General features: G+C 50.0%; 2 protein-coding genes across 5 annotated transcripts in view; one reads left to right on the forward strand and one right to left on the reverse strand.

The window, feature by feature from the left end:
* The window catches only part of SOX30 (SRY-box transcription factor 30), a 32,059-nt gene extending 27,934 nt beyond the window's left edge, over positions 1–4,125 (reverse strand). The window contains exon 1 of the mRNA XM_075342215.1: positions 3,548–4,125. Within this exon, the coding sequence (XP_075198330.1) occupies positions 3,548–3,911 (364 nt within the window). The 5' untranslated portion in view covers positions 3,912–4,125. The remainder of the gene's footprint in view (positions 1–3,547) is intronic.
* The window catches only part of THG1L (tRNA-histidine guanylyltransferase 1 like), a 137,405-nt gene that overhangs the window by 104,887 nt on the left and 13,002 nt on the right, over positions 1–19,516 (forward strand). The window contains exons 1-3 of one of the 4 annotated variants that reach the window (XM_075344297.1): positions 4,325–4,343; positions 9,749–9,896; positions 10,050–10,226. In XM_075344297.1, coding sequence (XP_075200412.1) covers positions 9,793–9,896; positions 10,050–10,226 — 281 coding nt within the window. In that variant the 5' untranslated portion in view covers positions 4,325–4,343; positions 9,749–9,792. Of the gene's footprint in view, positions 1–4,324; positions 4,344–9,720; positions 9,897–10,049; positions 10,227–19,516 lie in introns of those variants that run through there. The other 3 variants (XM_075344296.1, XM_075344295.1, XM_075344294.1) reach the window with 3 other exon arrangements.

Genomic DNA, 19,516 nt, shown 5'->3' on the forward strand with positions numbered 1-19,516 from the left:
GTAAAACACCTGGAACCCACAGAGACTGTGTCCACCTGTCATTCCCGGCGCTGCTGCCCCGCGCTTCGGCGCCCGCCATTACTACTCCCCTCATCATCCTCCCCGGGGGCCCGCTCTACCTGTGGGGTGCAGAAACACCTCAGATGCTACTACCATGCGCCCCGGAGGACAGCAGCGGGGCTAATTCCCTGGCCGCGTACCACAGGTGGCATCACAAAATCAACCTCCACCATCATTCATCACCACCCCCTCCTTTATTGTACACCTCGGGGCCACCCTGTGACATCCCCAGTCCCGACATCACCAGGCCCGGCGAATAGTAATTTAACCTCTTGCCCCGTCGGTGCTATAGATCCATCGGCCAAGTCAGTAATCTGTTGGCGCTGGACAGGAGCCGTTAGAATCGCCTCTTTACCTGACGGCATCCGCGGCTCTTCTTTTGATTGACCAGCAAGGCGCAAAGACTCATGACTATCAACCTGCAACGATGACGTCACACCGGGCCGGTTAATCTAAGCAAGAGCCACAGATGTTGGTTGATTGAAGGCGGACTTCAGGGCTCCTGCTCAGAGGTCACAAATTGTTCACGTGGCTGATGGACCCGGTCCTGCGAATCGGTGATCACCAACTCCAATATTTCACCAAGGTTAGAGTATGGCTTCTTCATACATACGCCATGGAAGGTGCCAGACCAGTAGGGTTTTGTGTCACCTTTCTGAGTCCTTTACCTTCCAAGTTTTCCATGGATGGAGCTGTGGGAGAAGTTGGTATTGTGCGCGCTGAGCGGTAGATTTTATTGTCACCATTTTGTGGTATACACCACATTCTGATCACTTGTTTTTGTGGAAAAACGCAATTCTGGAGATTCTAATTTTTGATATCTACCGTGTTGGATAATTAATTTGATATTTTGAAAGACCAAGTTTTCGTGGACTTGTTGCCACTAAATCCATTTGGTTTTTAATTAATTGATTTTGGATTAGGAAAAAAAAAGGGTAACTGAAACTTTTCGGGATTTTTCATTCTTTGTGTAATTTTTTTATAGTATCCCCTATGTCAATATTGCAGTATAAGGTGAAATCAATGATCTCAAATAAAGCCCTTGTGTAGACTGCAGTGGAAAACCAAAGCACCCCATGATTGTGTCTTGAATAGGGGATAATGGATGCCAAAACGAACACCCCACCTAACCCCCATAATATCCACAGAAATTGACCACAGCATCTTAACAGTTAAAAATCAGCATCAGGCACTTCTGGCACCATTGGTTATAGAGCGTATTCAGCTTCTAAGCCGGCTCCATGTGTCACCCAGAGAAAGGGGTACTCGGTCCCGGGCACTGTATGTCACTGGAATGTCATGTTGGTGGTCGTTGCCCGGTTTCGTGCCCTGGGCCCCTTTTATTAATGGGAGTATTTACAGGGGAGGATAAGAGTTATTGTCATGTGACGCCACCTGCGGGTTGCGCTTAGAGATGGGGAACCGCCACTGCTGAATGTGGGTACTCCCAGAGCTGGTGGTAGTTGCAGCTATGGTGTTAGGCCCTCCGCAGGGAGATGTCAAGGGGGTAATAACGGAGACCACACCAGGTTGTCTTTAACAGTCTCTACTCACTTGGACCCAAGGGTGTACTGGTTTCGGTCCCAGGAGTATCAGTGCCAATGTAGTGACCCAGGTTGCTCTGTCCAAGGCACTCTCTGTTGATTGAGTCCCCGTAGCGTGAAGCGTTTCGGCGCCCCGACTGTCCCTTTTGGGGTACAGTGTCCTTCTCTGTACGGTGGGCAGTGTGGACCCTGTGGGGAGGTAAGTGTCCGAACCCCGATCCTAGTTTACTGCTGATGCCCCAGGATTATTTGGTTCGATGAAGTCCGTGAAGGTGTCCTCACCGTGCAGGTATTTACCAAACAGTATAAAACTTGCGCTTGTCCTAGGGCCCTGTGCCCCGTTCGTGCTCCGGTCCCAGCGGTATCTCCAGTACCCCTCCTGGTGCCCCCGGGGTCATTGTTACACGGGCCCAGCTCAGGCACGTCCGTACACCTCGCCGTGTACTCTCCGATTCTCTGACTCCCTGACTCCTCCCACCAGGTTGGCTAATCCCTTTTGTTAACTCTTCTATGCCCGGTGTGGAGTGGATACTAGGATTTAGTTGTGTTTAGATGTTCATGGCACTGCTACTCCGGGTCCCAGGGGGTAGGTCCTGTATCCCCAAGAGGATGTAGTTCCTTGTAGTGCCCTGAGGTACTCAGGGGCGCTACACATGCACCCACATCTGACACTGATGTACAAATCATGGGTTATAGGTTATTCTTAAGTTTGAAAATTGATTGGGTTTCCAGCCCAGATGTCAATTTGGGCAGCCATTGGCTCCCTGCAACGCAGTAGCAGGGAACCAATGGGTTGCGATGACAGTCAGGGGCCGGCTGAGCTCCCCTGTATCTGTCATGTGATCACTCTTGTGACGCCCCCTGTCATTGTAGACAGTGATTTTTACTAAAATGCAGCAGTACTGTGGCATTGCTGTACTCATCGTGTCCCGAAAAGTCTGATCTATGAAAATATAAAATTACCCCAATCTGCCAAAAATATAAAGAGAAATTAAATCTAAATACTCGAAATGCAGGTTTTTGTTGCCGTTACCCCATAAAAAATGCATTTTTAGGTATCGATCAAAAAGTGTTGCATATAACCAAAAATAATCAGGTCATCAGGCAACAAAGTGACCTCACACAGCTCCATTGACCGAAAAAATAATAATTTTACGTATTTTGGAAAATCGCGAGTAGAGCAAAATTTTTGTTTTTTTTTATTATTTTCCTCCAATTTTTTTCCACCACTAAAATAAATTAAAAATGCAAATTTATTATTGTCATAACCATAGTGACTTTCAACGATCATATTTCCAGGTCATTTTTTACTGCAGACTGTACGGGCAAAAAAACCAAACCCCCCCCACAAATGTGGAATTTTTTTATTTTTTTCACACTTTTTTTTACATCTTTTTCCCCATTTTTCAGGAAACCGTATGATCAAATTAAAGGTGTCATTCAAAAGGACAAGTGGTCCCAACGAAAAAAAAAAAAAAAAAAAAAAGTCCTGGCTTTATTGGAGGGAAAATAAAATAAAAAAAATAATAATAAAAAAAAAAAAAGTTACAGCTCTTGGGAAAAAAGGGGAGTGAAAAATTAGAGCTACAATATAAAAAAATGCTTGGCACTGAAGTAGTTAATTTTACTGCTTCTATTTTTTTTTTCTTTTTTTAAAAAAAAATCTGAACTTACATAAAAAAAAAATTCTGCAACCCCTAATTTTTTTTTTTAATTTTTCTGTCGAAAAAAGAAAAGCAAATCGATCCCTTTTAAGCCCAGAGTGCAGGCTGTGGGCCAATTTGAATTGTAAAAGGATCTAACCGTTTAGATTCTGCGGTCAGCTATTGAGTGGCATCTAAGGGGTTACCAGCAACTGTTTTTGTTTTTTTTTGTTTTGTTTTTTTAAGGTTGAAAATTCTTCCCGCTTGCGCCCTGTATACGTTTCCGGTTGGCGGTCTCACCTGACTCCGAAGGAAGCAGGTTGAAGGGTACGTGTTCGGTTTCGAGCTTCACCATTGGCGCCATCAGTAAAGGATGCGACACTATTCCGCAGGATGGAAAGAGCGGAAGGTGATTTGGTGACTCCCCGGGAAGAGCCAGGAACGAGTCGGGAAGTTTGATGTTTTCGGGCAGCGCCACGGAGAGATCCAGGTCTTGGGGCTCATCGGTCGCCTGCTCTTGCAGATTACAGGCGTCCAGGGCTGTTTGGACAATGTCCACATTGCAGGTTGGGTCCTCGCCCTCTGATTTCATAGCGTATAATGCAATGTTTTGGCCCCAGTCCTGCTCCTCCTCATTTCCTGAGCCTTTCTCCCTATTCTCCATACTTGCTCCCCTGCAGGATCTGCTCAGTATTACCCCTGCTCGCACTGCACACTCCTGAGGGCCCTTCTATTTCACAGCAGGAATTATTCTATGTCCTCAGCGGCTCATTAGTTTACACTAGTTATGTCCCTGCAACCATAACGGTCTTAGCTGCATTCAAACCAGAAAGACATGCCTCCTAGCAGCCTATTGGTTCTTGAAGAAGTCCATCATCGTGGCCAACCAATAGGCGGGCAAAACGCGACCTGGACACGCCCCCTACTCTAAACTATCATTATCACCCGCAACCAAAGCCAACGAACGCCGGCGCCTGAACGGAAATGGGCGGAGCCAAGACTTCATCGGCGTACACTGCGGAGCCACCAAATTCCGTTACCATGGAGACCATATAACATTTCCCTCATAAACTGATTGTGTGTCACAGAATATGGGGTATCAGAATACACTCGTTCATTATGGCACATGGCTGCCCGTATAGCACTATGCACTGCAGAGTATATCTGTAGTGCAGTCTAGCCATGCACTAAATGCCACTAGCTATATACATTGCTTGTTTCAATCTGTATATACTGTATAGATATCTGGAGCCAGCTATAGCCATGTATATCTATATATCTACCGTATATCTATACACACAAATATAAATAGATATATAACATATATTGTCATATTACATACATATTATTTATGCATCATGATCTATACATATACTCATTGAAACAATCTCTCTCTCCCTCTCTCTTTCACTCTCTCTTTTCCTACCCCTCGCCCTCCTTGTCCCTTCTCCCCATCTATTTCTCCCTCTCTCTCTCCCTCACCCCATCTCCCTCCTTCCCCCCTCTCTCTCCCTCTCTCCTCCTCCCTCTATCTCTCTCCCTCTTCCTCAATCTCTCTCTCTCTCCCTGTCTCTGCCCCTCACTCTCTCCCTCTCTTTCCCCATCTCCCTCCCTCCCCACCCCTCTCTCACTGCCTCTTTCTCTACCCCTCTCTCCCTTTCTCACCCCTCTCTCCTTCTCCCTCTTCCTCGCGCTCTCTCTCACTTCCTGTCTCTCTCCCTCCCTGTCCCTCCTCCCCATCTATCTCTCCCTCTTTCTCTCTCCCCCTCCCTCTCTCCCACCTCTCTGTCCCTCTTCCTCCCTCTCTCTCTCCCCTCTCTCTCTTTCCCTCTCACCCACTCTTTCTCCCCCCCTCCCTCCCTCACTCCCTCTTCCTCGCTCGCACTCTCTCTCACTTCCTGTCTTCCTCCCCCCTCTCTGTCCCTCTTCCTCCCTCTCTCTCTGTCTCTGACCCTCCCTCTCTTTCCCTCTCTCCCCATCTCTGTCTCTCTCCCCTGTCTCTCTTTCTTCCTCACTCTCCCCCTCACTCTCTCCCTCCTTCTCTCCCCCCTCTCTTTTTCTCTCCCTCTCTCCCCAGTTGGGGGCAAAATTTGGGCTCTGAAAGTCCTTTTAGGGGCCTTATGTTCCCCTCAGCTCTTTCTCTCCCTTTCTCCCTCTTCCTTACTCGCTCTCGCTTTCACTCTCTCCCTCCCTTCCTGTCTCTCTCCCTCCCTGTCTCTCTCTCCCCATCTCTCTCTCCCCGTCTGTCCTTCTTCCTCACGCCCTCTCTCTCCCTGTCTCTGCCCCTCCCTCTCACCCCCCTTTCTTTCTCTCTCCCCATCTCTCTCCCTCTCCCCCTCTCTCTCTGTCCCTCTCTCTCACTCTCTCACTCTCTGTCTCTCTCCCTTTCTTTCTCTTCCTCACACTCTCTCCCCCTCTCTCTCCCTTTCTCCTTCTTCCTCACTCGCTCTCTTTCCCTATCTATCTCCCTCCCTGTCTCTCTCTCCCCATCTATCTTTCCCTCTTTTTCTCTCTCCCCCTCTCTCTCTTCTCCACCCTCTATCTCTCTCCCTCTTTTGTCTTTCTTCCTCGCTCTCTCTCTCCCCCCTTTCTCTCTCTCTCTCTCACCCCCCTTTTTCTCTCCCTCTCTCCCCATCTCCCTCCCTCCCCCCTTTTCTCCCTCTTCCTCACTCACTCTTTCACTCTCTCCCTCGCTGTCTCTCCCCCTCCCTGTCCCTCTCTTTCTCTTTCCTCTCTCTCCTTCCTCTGTCTCTCCCTCACTCTCTCCCCCTCTCTCTCTCTCACTCTGTCTCTCTCCCTCTTTCTCTCTCTTCCTCACACTCTCTCTCACCCCCTCTCTCTCCCTTTCTCCCTCTTCCTCACTCACTCTTTCACTCTCTCCCTCGCTGTCTCTCCCCCTCCCTGTCCCTCTCTTTCTCTTTCCTCTCTCTCCTTCCTCTGTCTCTCCCTCACTCTCACCCTCCCTCTCTCTCTCCTTCCCTGTCTCTGTCCCTCCCTCTCTCTCTCCCCCTCTCTCTCTCTCACTCTGTCTCTCTCCCTCTTTCTCTCTCTTCCTCACACTCTCTCTCTCTCACCCTCTCTCTCCCTTTCTCCTTCTTCCTCACTCGCTCTCTTTCCCTATCTATCTCCCTCCCTGTCACAGTTCCGTGTCTGGTGACAGCAAATGTGTTGTTTTGGGGGTTTTTTTAGACTTTTATTTTTACATCTCAGAAAAAGTGCAGAGGTATTAACATTTTTATGTATTTTTTTTATAAATATTGCTCACGGGATGTTTTTTTTCTTTTCATTTTATATTAGTCTTCCTAAGGAATATGAACCTGTGCAATACACCGAGATATTGTAATATTGAGGTGTAACATAAAACTGCCATTCTCCTATGAAGTCCGGTTGGAGGAATACAGACAGTGCAGACACAGGGGCCTTTTTTAGGTCCCTGGTAGCCACAATGACTCAATCGACCCCCCCCATATCCAACCGCTTGAACAATTGACAGTGGTATTTAAGTGGTTAAGGCCATGTGCGCACTAGGAACTGACTTTTTCTAGCAAAACCGCAGGGACCTGCAGAAAAGAAGTGACATGCACATTAATTCCGCAGCGCAAATTCCACGGGTGAATCCGCAGGGACAAAAAAAAAACCGCAATGTTCGCACAGCATTTTTTTTATCCCCATAGATTTTGCTGGAGAAGGACTGCAGAAATGTTATAAACATTTTCTGCAGCATTTCTGCAGCGAAATCAACGGCAATTCCGCGGGTAATTCTGCAGCATGCGCACATGGCCTAAACAGCTAGGATTGTAGCAGTTAGGGTGGTATCACACACAGCGACGACGACAACAACGTCGCTGCCAAGTCACCATTTTTTGTGACGTAGCAGCGACGTCCCGTCACTGTCGCTGTGTGTGACATCCAGCAACGACCTGGCCCCTGCTGTGAGGTCGCCGGTCGTTGCTGAATGTCCAGCTTCATTTTTAGGTCGTTGCTCTCCCGCTGTGACACACACATCGCTGTGTGTGACAGCGAGAGAGCAACGAAATGAAGCGAGCAGGGAGCAGGAGCCGGCATCTGGCAGCTGCGGTAAGCTGTAACCAGGGTAAACATCGGGTAACCATGGGAAGACCTTTCCCTGGTTACCCGATATTTACCTTCGTTACCAGCGTCCGCCGCTCTCGCTGCCAGTGCTGCCGGCTCCTGCTCTCTGCACATGTAGCTGCAGTACACATCAGGTAATTAACCCGATGTGTGCTGTAGCTAGGAGTGCAGGGAGCCAGCGCTAAGCAGTGTGCGCGGCTCCCTGCTCTCTGCACATGTAGCACAGCGACGCGTGTCGTTATGATCGCTGCTGCGTCTGCTGTGTTTAACAGCTAAGCAGCGATCATAACAGCGACTTACAAGGTCGCTGTTGCGTCACAGAAAGTGGTGACGTAACAGCGACGTCGTTGTCGCTGTCGCTATGTGTGAACCCAGCTTTAGACTAGGGAAGCTGGCTGTACAACGTAGCTGGCACCCATAATCTATACAGCAGGCTCAGCTCCTGAACCTGCTCCCTATTTGCAGAGTGGCTCCTGATATTCAATCACAACCAATTCGTCAGTGCTTGCTCAGGCATAATAAGACTATGTTTATACAGGGCATTTTTGCAGCGTTTTTTTCACCCATGCAAAGCAATGAGGAAGTGCAAAAACACCGTAAAACCGCAGGTTGTTTCTTGGCAAGACAAGAGGTTTTGCTACAGTTTAGGCTGCTTTCACACATCATTTTTTTTGCATCAGGCACAATCCAGCTCAAAAACCTATGCAACGGATGTGGCGAAAAAAACGGATCCGTTGCATAAGTTTTTCCATGCGGCCCGTCCGTTTTTTGACGGATGCGGCTTGATACTGAGCATGTGCAGTGCAAAAAAACGCATCCGGCGTCCATAGGCTTGCATTGTAAATCGCGCCGCATCGCGCCGGATACGGCGCGATGCTTTTTTTTCGCTGCACAAAAAAACATGCCAGGCAACGTTTCATCCGGCACAATACGGCGCTAATGCAAGTCTATGAGGAAAAAACGCATCCGGCGGCAAAAAAAAACGGATGCTTTTTTCTGCAAAGTGCCGGATTGTGCCTGATTGCAAAAAACATGTGTGAAAGCAGCCTATGGCTGCTTTCACACCTCCGGTTTTAGCAGAGCCGGCCAATCCGGCTCTAAAACCTATGCAACGGATGCGGCGATAAAACCGCATCTTTTGCATAAGTTTTTGACATGCGGCCCGTCCGTTTTTTGCCGCTTGCGGCATGCTACTGAGCATGCGCAGTGGAAAAAACGCATGCGGCGGCCGGATGCAGTGTTTGCCGCAGGACGCCGCATGCAGCGTTCATAGACATGCATTGCAAATCGCGCCGCATCGGCCGGATGCGGCGTGATGCGGGTTTTTTTGCCGGACAAAAAAACGTGCCAGGCAACATTCCATCCGGCCGCCGCATCGGCTAAATCTGCCGCATGCGGCAAAAAACGGACGGAACGCAAGCCCATGCGGCACAATACGGCACTAATGTAAGGCTACTTTCACACATCCGGTTTGAGCACTGCGGCTCAATCCGGCTGTGCAAGCTATGCAACGGATGCGGCGAAAACACCGCATCCTTTGCATAAGTTTTTACATGCGGCCCGTCCGGTTTTTTCCGGTTGCGGCATGCTACTGAGCATGTGCAGTGGAAGAAACCGCATGCGGCGTCCATAGGCATGCATTGAAAAATGCGCCGCAGCGGCCGGATGCGGCGCAATGCGTTTTTTTTGCCGGAGGAAAAAACGTTGCAGGCAACGTTCCATCCGGCCGCGGCATTGGCTAAATCTGCCGCATGCGGCAAAAACCGGACCGACCGCAAGCCCATGCGGCACAATACAGCACTAATGTAAGTCTATGCAAAAAAAACGCAACCGGCGGCAAAATATAACGGTTGCGGTTTTTCTGCAGAGCGCCGTATTGTGCCACAGAGCAAAAACTGGAGGTGTGAAAGTAGCCTAAGTCTATGCAAAAAAAATGCAACTGGCGGCAAAAAAATGGTTGCGGTTTTTCTGCAGAGTGCCGTATTGTGCCGCACTGCAAAAACCGGATGTGTGAAAGCAGCCTAATCCTGCAAAAAAAACCAAACCTGCAGCAAAACGCCCTATGTGAACATAGTCTAAGGATAAAAGTTATTAACACAATGCACCTGTCACAAGTGACAAAGGCATAAGTGCCCACTACTCAAAGTGCCATATACACACACCTATATACATTATATACTGACTAGCTACAGCATGACGTTGTCACGTGTCTCTTTTTGTACATGTGCGGTACAGTATATAAATCTCTACTGTGGCTTTTCAGTGTCACGTGATCATCATTGCGGTCCACCAAACCATAGAAAGTGCAGCGAGCGCTTGCGCGCCGTCCGTTACCATAGAGACGCGTGTACGCGCCAGCTCCCATACTACTTCCGCTTCCGGTGATGCTGAAGCGTGCTTTTCTTCTAGTGAAGGATTCGTGGTCACCGGGGAATTTTCAGCAGAGACGGAAAATGGCAAAGAGCAAGTTTGAGTACGTGAGGGACTTCGAGGTGCAGGACACGTGTCTGCAGAACTGCTGGGTGGTGGTGAGAGTGGACGGCAGGAACTTCCACAGGTGAGGTCACGTGACTGTGCAGTGTAACATGTGTCACATAAGAGCATAGTGGAGGCCAGTCTGTGTGAGGGGCTCAGGGCATGTTAAAGAGGCGCTGCAGCAGTTTTTCTTTTTATTACCCCATGAATGATGACTTTTCTTTATTTTCTTCAGATTCTCTGAGCAGCACAAGTTCAGTAAACCCAACGATCCCCGGGCTCTGGAGCTCATGAACCGCTGCGCCAAGAACGTGATGGAGGAAATCAAAGACATCTGCCTGGCCTACGGGCAAAGCGACGAGTACAGCTTCATCTTCCACAAGAAATCCAACTGGTACAAGCGTCGGGCGAGGTCTGTGACCTCCTGCTGTGGGTTTTTTGGGTTTTTTTTACCTGCTGGCTCACACTCTGGCCATCCAGGACCCCTCACTATATGAAATACATATCCCTACGTAATACATTGGTAGTCTGTGTCAAGAAAACATCAGGAGAGACTTATCATGATCATCTGGGTCCATCCCACGGCCCAGCAGGAGCTGAGGGGATGTAGTGCTACACTAGTGCCACAGTCTGTGGAAGGGCATGAGACCCCACAGACCGGACACTGAGTACCCTCCTTATCAATATAATATAGGTGCCTTAGGCCCGTTTCACACGTCAGTGAAAAACACTGACGTTCTTCACTGACATGTAAAACACACACATGTCTCTCAGTGATTGCAAATGGACATTACTCACCTGCCCTCGCTCCTGCTGTCCATTGTGCTGAGCTCCTCTGCTCTGCAGCGTCCGCCCACCGCTCTCTGCAGCTACTTCCGGGTCGGCTGTTCCATGAGCCAGGCAGGAGCTGCAGAGTGGAGGCTGCACAGCGAATCGCTGGAAAGGTGAGATGAAAATGTTTATTATTTAATATGTCAGTGTTTTTCTGGTACATGTTTTACGGATCACACCATAGTGTGGTCCGTGGGTCATCAGTTATGCCAGAAAAAAACGGACTTGTCTCCGTGCAGAATCACAGACACGCGTGCTTGCTGCACGGACACACGTTCAGTGAAAAATCAATGATGTGTGAGCAGACCCATTGATTATAATGGGTCTGCGTATGTCAGTGATTCTGGTACGTATAACAAAAAAAGCACAAACGTACCAGAATCACTGACGTGTGAAAGTGGCCTTAGAGGGGTGGTCCACTACAAAGCATAGTGGTCACATCAATGTAAAGCTGGGACAGAAGGCTTTATCTAAATATATTTCACGTGATATCACCAGACATCAGAGGTCACTGCAGCCCAGGTCATGTGATGGGGATGAGTGGACAGTGATAGCGCCTCTCACAGGCTGAATTTATAACAGAAGATATTTAGAGAGAGCCTGCTGTCTCAGCTTTACATCGATGTAACCACTTTGCTTTGTAGTGGACTAACCCTTTAATCATTGCACTCAGATTTCTGACGTCTAATAGCTTAAAGGGAATCTGTCAACATATTTGACCTATCTAACCTATTAATATGGGCATAAGGTTATAGACTGCTGACAATCGTCTCACCTGTCTGCCTCATATCAGATCCCTTGTTTTGGATAAATCATCTTTGATCACTTTATTTAAATGAGCGCTTCCAGGCTATGGGGCGGATGCTGTCTGGAAGATTACTCCCCCTCCAGAGATTATTTTAAATAAAAGGGGCATTACGATAACCGCTCTCTGCGGAGCTCTGTGTGATAACTGACTCTAATGCAGGTTCCTCTCAGCTTCAGCCTCCACCTCACAGGCAGAAAGTGTCGGAATATTGTTGCAAAAAAGTAGAGCTCAGGGAACTGCATAAAATGTATTTGCAAGAAGTCAAATTTCATTTTTTTTTTTTCTATTCTTTGTCATTTACTTGTCTCACACTGGTAATGCTCCTTTTTATTTAAAATACGCTCTGGGGGCGGAGTTATCTTCCAAGCAGCATCCGCCCCATAGCCTGGAAGAGCTCATTTACATAAAGTGATAAAAGATGATTTATCCAGAACAAGGCATCTGATATGAGACCTGTAGATAGGACTTTTTTCAGCAGTCTATAACCTGTATGCCCATATTAATAGGTTAGATAGGTCAGATGTGGTGACAGATTCCCTTTTAAAATATACCTTATCTCAGCCCACATGGTGTGGAGTCCCTGGGGTTAATGCATATAAACCAACCGTGAATTTTGCACAGAAAGCAGACAATCCCTTAAAAAAAAAAACTGTGAATGATCGGTCTATCGTGTTTTCCCCAAAAAATAAGCCCTAGCATGATTTTGAATAGTAGTAGTACCGTGTTTCCCCGAAAGTAAGACAGTGTCTTACATTCTTTTTACCCCCAAAAGTGCCACTGTGTCTTACTTTCGGGGTATGTCTTATATTGGAAAAAATCCCACAGCAATCGCAGCAAGTCTCCATGCAATGTACCGTATGGGGACTTGCCGCGATTGCGCCCTAAGTGTACCGCAAGTTAAGGAAACTTAACCACCAGCGGCTGCACATGAGGGCACTGAGGCTGCGTGATTTTGTATGTTGTCCATGGTCCTGATGGACAACATCACTGTACATCACACATTACTGTAACATTTCTCGGTAGCCGAGCGTTCAGCTGAGCGCCCGACCACCGGCATGTGTCAGCTCTCAGCTGAGTGCTCAGCCGCCGGCATGTCAGGGCGTTCAGCTGAGCGCCCGACCGCCGTAATGTGTCAGCTCTCAGCTGAGCGCTCTGCCGCCGGCATGTCAGGGCGTTCAGCTGAGCGCTCTGCCGCCGGCATGTGTCAGCTCTCAGCTGAGCGCTCAGCCGCCGGCATGTCAGGGCGTTCAGCTGAGCGCTCTGCCGCCAACATGTGACAGCTCTCAGCTGAGCGCTCGGCCGCCGGCATGTGACAGCTCTCAGCTGAGCGCTCGGCCACTGTAACTGTACTGTAAAGAAGAAAAAAAATAAATAAATAAATTTTTACTATGTCTTACTTTCGGGGTACGTCTTACATTAGCCGACCCCCCCCAAAACCCCCACTACGTCTTACTATCGGGGAAACACGGTAGTAGTAGTAGTAATATTGGGAGATGTGACTTGGTCATGACCAAAAGTGTTGGCACCCTTGAAATAGTTACTGAAAATGAAGTATTTCTCCCTGAAAAATATTACAATTACACATGTTTTGTAAAGAGTCGTCCAAAATTCCAGAAATTCCAGGTGAGAGGTGTAAGAAGCTTGGTGATGGTGATAGAAAACAACTGATTGCAGTTTTTTTTTTTTTTTTTTTATTCCAAATGGTGTGCAACAAATATTACTGTATTTTCTTCGGCGCTCCATTGGGAGACCCAGACGATTGGGTGTATAGCACTGCCTCCGGAGGCCACACAAAGCATTACACTAAAAAGTGTAAGGCCCCTCCCCTTCTGGCTATACACCCCCCGTGGGATCACGGGCTGCTCAGTTTTCAAGCTTTGTGCGAAGGAGGTCAGACATCCACGCATAGCTCCACTGTTTAGTCAGCAGTAGCTGCTGACTATATCGGATGGAAGAAAAGAGGGCCCATACTAGGGCCCCCAGCATGCTCCCTTCTCACCCCATTCCTATTGGCGGTGTTTGTTAAGGTTGAGGTACCCATTGCGGGTACGGAGGCTGGAGCCCACATGCTGCTTTCCTTCCCCATCCCCCTGAGGGGCTCTGAGGAAGTGGGATCTTACCGGCCCCCAAGCCCTGAGGCCGGGCTCCATCCACAGACCCGTAGTACCTGCTGGATACGGAGCTGGGTACCGTTCAGGGACAAGGCCCTGCAACATTCAGGTACTCTGTGTCCCCGTATGGACAGGCCGCGTACACTCCAGACTTGCTGGGTGTGCTAGTGCGCCGGGGACAGTAGCGCTGCGCGCTGGGGTTACAGTCACTGCAGTTTCTCTGAGGGACTTTGTGTTGGGGACTGCCGCGCCGGCCGCCCCTGGAGCGGCGGCGCGGCTGAGACTTGTGGTGCGCCGGGGACTTAGCGCCGACCGTGCTTTTACGACGGCGGCGCTTATAAATCTAGTCCCCGGCTTTTGCGGCCTAGCTCCGCTTCGTTCCCGCCCCCACCCTGTCAATCAGGGAAAGGGAGAGACGCTGTACGTTTATTCAGCGCCGAGGGCTGGAGTCTTATTTACATACTCCAGCCCTCTCACTGAGCACAGGGGGACGCAGGTTTCCCGCACTTTGTCTGCACACGCCCAGGGCCCGCCCCTCTCCACAGGACGCCGGCAGCCATTCCTACATGCAGTCTGGCTGGAGAACGGACACAGGCTCTGGGAGACCCAGACAAGGGATTTCTGGCGACCACACACCCGCGTTAAGCGGGCGGTAAGCAGCACATTAGTGCTGGCCCCACTAGTGCCACAGTGTTATATTGGTGTAATTTTTTTCTCTATACCATATATATATATATATATATATATATATATATATATATATATATATATATATATATATAATATGCACTGTAAGGTCGCTTCTTGGCTGTATACCCTATATTGCTCTGAGGAGACGACAACATGTCATCCGCAAAACGCAAGGGTGCCAAGACACAGGCTGTATACGCTGCTTGTGGGGCTGATCTACCGGCAGGTTCCAATGACCCCCATTGTGCGCAATGTTCGGTCCCTGTGCCACTTCGTCAGCCGGAGTCTATGGTGGTAGTGGCCCAGGCAGAGTCACCGGTGAACCCTGTCCCGGTGACGGGGACAGAGTTTGCAGTTTTTGCTGACAAGATGTCTGTCACTATGACAAAAATCCTAGAGACCTTGCAGGCCAGGCCAGTTACTCAGACCATGGACACTGCTGCGTCAATGTTCCCCGGTCCCCCTCAGTTGGAGTTAATCCGTGCTTCAAGGGGGTCCCAGGCATCTCAGGCTGAAGGCTCTGACTCAGATGACAGTCCCAGGCAGCCTAAGCGAGCTCGCTGGGAGAGACCCTCCACGTCATCACGCGGCTCAGGGTCTCAGCGAGAAGAGTCTCTGCATGATGAGACAGAGGAGGGTGATCAGGAGTCTAATCCTGAGACCGCTCTCAATCTGGATACTCCTGATGGTGACGCCATGGTAAATGACCTTATAGCGGCCATCAATAGACTGTTGGATATTTCTCCCCCAGCCCCTTCAGCAGAAGAGGCAGCTGCACAGCAGGAGAAGTTCCATTTCAGGTATCCCAAGCGTAAACTGAGTACTTTTCTGGACCACGCTGACTTCAGAGAATCAGTCCAGAAACACCATGCTTATCCAGACAAGCGTTTCTCCAAACGTCTTAAGGATACACGTTATCCCTTTCCCCCTGACGTGGTCAAACGCTGGACCCAGTGTCCAAAGGTGGATCCCCCAATCTCCAGGCTTGCGGCTAGATCCATAGTTGCAGTGGAGGATGGGGCTTCACTTAAAGATGCCAATGACAGACAGATGGACCTTTGGTTGAAATCTGTCTATGAAGCTATCGGCGCGTCGTTTGCTCCAGCATTCGCGGCCGTGTGGGCACTCCAAGCTATTTCAGCTGGTCTGGCACAGGTGGACTCTATCATACGTCCAGCAGTGCCGCAAGTGGAGTCCTTAACTTCGCAAATGTCTGCGTTTGCGACCTATGCTATCAACGCTGTCCTGGACTCTACGAGCCGTACCTCAATGGCGTCTGCCAACTCGGTGGTTTTGCGCAGAGCCTTGTGGTTAAAAGAATGGAAAGCGGATTCTGCTTCCAAAAAATGTTTAACCAGCTTGCCACTATCTGTAGACAGACTGTTTGGTGAGCAATTGGCTGAAATCATTAAACAGTCCAAGGGTAAAGACTACTCCTTACCCCAGCCCAGATCAAGCAAACCTCAACAAAGGAGGTGGCAGTCGAGGTTTAGGTCCTTTCGAGGCTCCGGCAAGGCCCAATTCTCCTCGTCCAAAGGGACTCAGAAGGAGCAAAGGGGCTCAGATTCCTGGCGGGCTCACTCACGCCCCAAGAAAGCAACCGGAGGAACCGCTTCCAAGGCGGCTGCCTCATGACTTTCGGCCTCCTCCCTCCGCATCCTCGGTCGGTGGCAGGCTCTCCCGCTTTTGCGACATTTGGCTGCCACAGGTCAAGGACCGGTGGGTAACAGACATTTTGTCTCACGGGTACAGGATAGAGTTCAGTTCTCGTCCTCCGCCTCGGTTCTTCAGAACTTCCCCACATCCCGACCGAGCAGATGCTCTTCTGCAGGCGGTGGGCTCACTAAGAGCAGAAGGAGTGGTGATCCCTGTTCCTCTTCAGGAACAAGGGCAAGGTTTTTACTCCAATCTCTTCGTGGTTCCAAAAAAGGACGGCTCGTTCCGTCCTGTTCTGGACCTAAAGCTGCTCAACAAGCATGTGAACGCCAGGCGGTTCCGGATGGAATCCCTCCGCTCCGTCATTGCCTCAATGTCTCAAGGAGATTTCCTTGCATCAATAGACATCAAAGATGCTTATCTCCACGTGCCGATTGCTACAGAGCACCAACGTTTTCTACGTTTTGTGATAGGAGACGAACATCTCCAGTTCGTAGCTCTGCCATTTGGTCTGGCGACAGCCCCACGGGTTTTCACCAAGGTTATGGCGGCAGTGGTAGCAGTCTTGCACTCCCAGGGACACTCGGTGATCCCTTACTTGGACGATCTACTTGTCAAAGCACCCTCTCAAGAGGCATGCCAACACAGCCTGAATGTTGCGCTGGAGACTCCAGACTTTCGGGTGGATCATCAACTTTTCAAAGTCAAATCTGTCACCAACTCAATCACTAACGTATCTTGGCATGGAGTTTCATACTCTCTCAGCGATAGTGAAGCTTCCGCTGGACAAGCAGCGGTCACTACAGACAGGGGTACAGTCTCTCCTTCATGGTCAGTCGCACTCCTTAAGGCGCCTCATGCACTTCCTAGGGAAGATGGTGGCAGCAATGGAGGCAGTCCCGTTTGCACAGTTTCATCTGCGCCCACTTCAATGGGACATTCTCCGCCAATGGGACGGGAAGTCAACTTCCCTGGACAGGAAAGTCTCCCTTTCCCAGACGGCCAAGGACTCTCTGCAATGGTGGCTTCTTCCCACCTCATTATCACAGGGAAGATCATTCCTACCCCCATCCTGGGCAGTGGTCACGACAGACGCGAGTCTGTCAGGGTGGGGAGCAGTTTTTCTCCACCACAGGGCTCAAGGGACGTGGACTCAGCAGGAGTCCACCCTTCAGATCAGATCAATGTTCTGGAAATCAGGGCAGTGTATCTTGCCCTACTAGCCTTCCAGCAGTGGCTGGAAGGAAAGCAGATCCGAATTCAGTCGGACAACTCCACAGCGGTGGCATACATCAACCACCAAGGAGGGACACGCAGTCGGCAAGCCTTCCAGGAAGTCCGGCGGATTCTGTTGTGGGTGGAGGACAGAGCATCCACCATATCAGCGGTTCACATCCCGGGCGTAGAAAACTGGGAAGCAGACTTCCTCAGTCGCCAGGGTATGGACGCAGGGGAATGGTCCCTTCACCCGGACGTGTTTCAGGAAATCTGTCGCCGCTGGGGGGTGCCGGACGTCGACCTAATGGCGTCGCGGCACAACAACAAGGTCCCGACGTTCATGGCGCGGTCTCGCGATCAAAGAGCTCTGGCGGCAGACGCCTTAGTGCAAGATTGGTCGCAGTTCCGGCTCCCTTATGTGTTCCCACCTCTGGCACTCTTGCCCAGAGTGCTACGCAAGATCAGATCCGATTGCAGCCGCGTCATACTCGTCGCCCCAGACTGGCCGAGGAGGTCGTGGTACCCGGATCTGTGGCATCTCACGGTCGGCCAACCGTGGACACTACCAGACCGACCAGACTTACTGTCCCAAGGGCCGTTTTTCCATCGGAATTCTGCGGCCCTGAACCTGACTGTGTGGCCATTGAGTCCTGGATCCTAGCGTCTTCAGGATTATCCCAAGGAGTCGTTGCCACCATGAGACAGGCTAGGAAGTCCACTTCTGCTAAGATCTACCACAGAACGTGGAGGATTTTCTTATCCTGGTGCTCTGCACAAGGAGTATCCCCCTGGCCATTCGCGTTACCTACTTTTCTTTCCTTCCTGCAATCTGGGTTGGAAAAGGGCTTGTCGCTCGGCTCCCTTAAAGGGCAAGTCTCGGCACTATCCGTGTTTTTTCAGAAGCGTCTAGCACGACTTTCTCAGGTGCGCACGTTCCTGCAGGGGGTTTGTCATATCGTCCCTCCGTACAGGCGGCCGTTAGATCCATGGGATCTAAACAGGGTACTAGTTGCTCTCCAGAAGCCGCCCTTCGAGCCTCTGAGGGATGTTTCACTTTCTCGTCTCTCACAGAAAGTGGCCTTTCTAGTGGCGGTCACGTCTCTTCGGAGAGTGTCTGAGCTAGCAGCGCTGTCATCCTAGGCTCCCTTCCTGGTGTTCCACCAGGACAAGGTAGTGCTGCGCCCCATTCAGGAGTTTCTCCCGAAGGTGGTATCCTCTTTTCATCTTAATCAGGATATCTCCTTGCCTTCCTTTTGTCCTCATCCAGTTCTTCGGTATGAAAAGGATTTACATTTGTTAGATCTGGTGAGAGCACTCAGAATCTACATTTCCCGCACGGCGCCCCTGCGCCGCTCGGATGCACTCTTTGTCCTTGTCGCTGGTAAGCGCAAAGGGTCGCAGGCTTCCAAAGCCACCCTGGCTCGATGGATCAAAGAACCAATTCTTGAAGCCTACCGTTCTGCTGGGCTTCCGGTTCCATCAGGGCTGAAGGCCCACTCTACCAGAGCCGTGGGTGCGTCCTGGGCATTACGACACCAGGCTACGGCTCAATAGGTGTGCCAGGCAGCTACCTGGTCGAGTCTGCACACTTTCACCAAACATTATCAGGTGCATACCTATGCTTCGGCGGACGCCAGCCTAGGTAGAAGAGTCCTGCAGGCGGCAGTTACCTCCCCGTAGGGGAAGGCTGTCTTTGCAGCTCTAACATGAGGTATTTCTTTACCCACCCAGGGACTGCTTTTGGACGCCCCAATCGTCTGGGTCTCCCAATGGAGCGCCGAAGAAGAAGGGAATTTTGTTACTTACCGTAAATTCCTTTTCTTCTAGCTCCTATTGGGAGACCCAGCACCCGCCCTGTTGTCCTTCGGGATTGTTGGTTTTTTTTCGGGTACACATGTTGTTCATGTTGAACGGTTTTCAGTTCTCCGATGTTACTTCGGAGTGAATTTGTTTAAACCAGTTATTGGCTTTCCTCCTTCTTGCTTTAGCACTAAAACTGAGCAGCCCGTGATCCCACGGGGGGTGTATAGCCAGAAGGGGAGGGGCCTTACACTTTTTAGTGTAATGCTTTGTGTGGCCTCCGGAGGCAGTGCTATACACCCAATCGTCTGGGTCTCCCAATAGGAGCTAGAAGAAAAGGAATTTACGGTAAGTAACAAAATTCCCTTCTTTTCGGACTATAAGACGCACCCTGGTTTTAGAGGAGGAAAATGGGAAAATACAATTTTAAGCAAAAAATGTGGTCATGACACACTTTTGGGGCGAGGATCTGCTGCTGACACTGTTATGGGGGTAATGTCCTCAAATTCTCTACTAAGGTACCCCAGCCTGGTAATGATCTGCCTGCCTTGTATATATGCCCCCCATCCTGCTATATGCCCCCCCCCA

Source organism: Anomaloglossus baeobatrachus, chromosome 4, assembly GCF_048569485.1.
Source record: "Anomaloglossus baeobatrachus isolate aAnoBae1 chromosome 4, aAnoBae1.hap1, whole genome shotgun sequence".
Lineage (NCBI taxonomy): Eukaryota > Metazoa > Chordata > Amphibia > Anura > Aromobatidae > Anomaloglossus > Anomaloglossus baeobatrachus.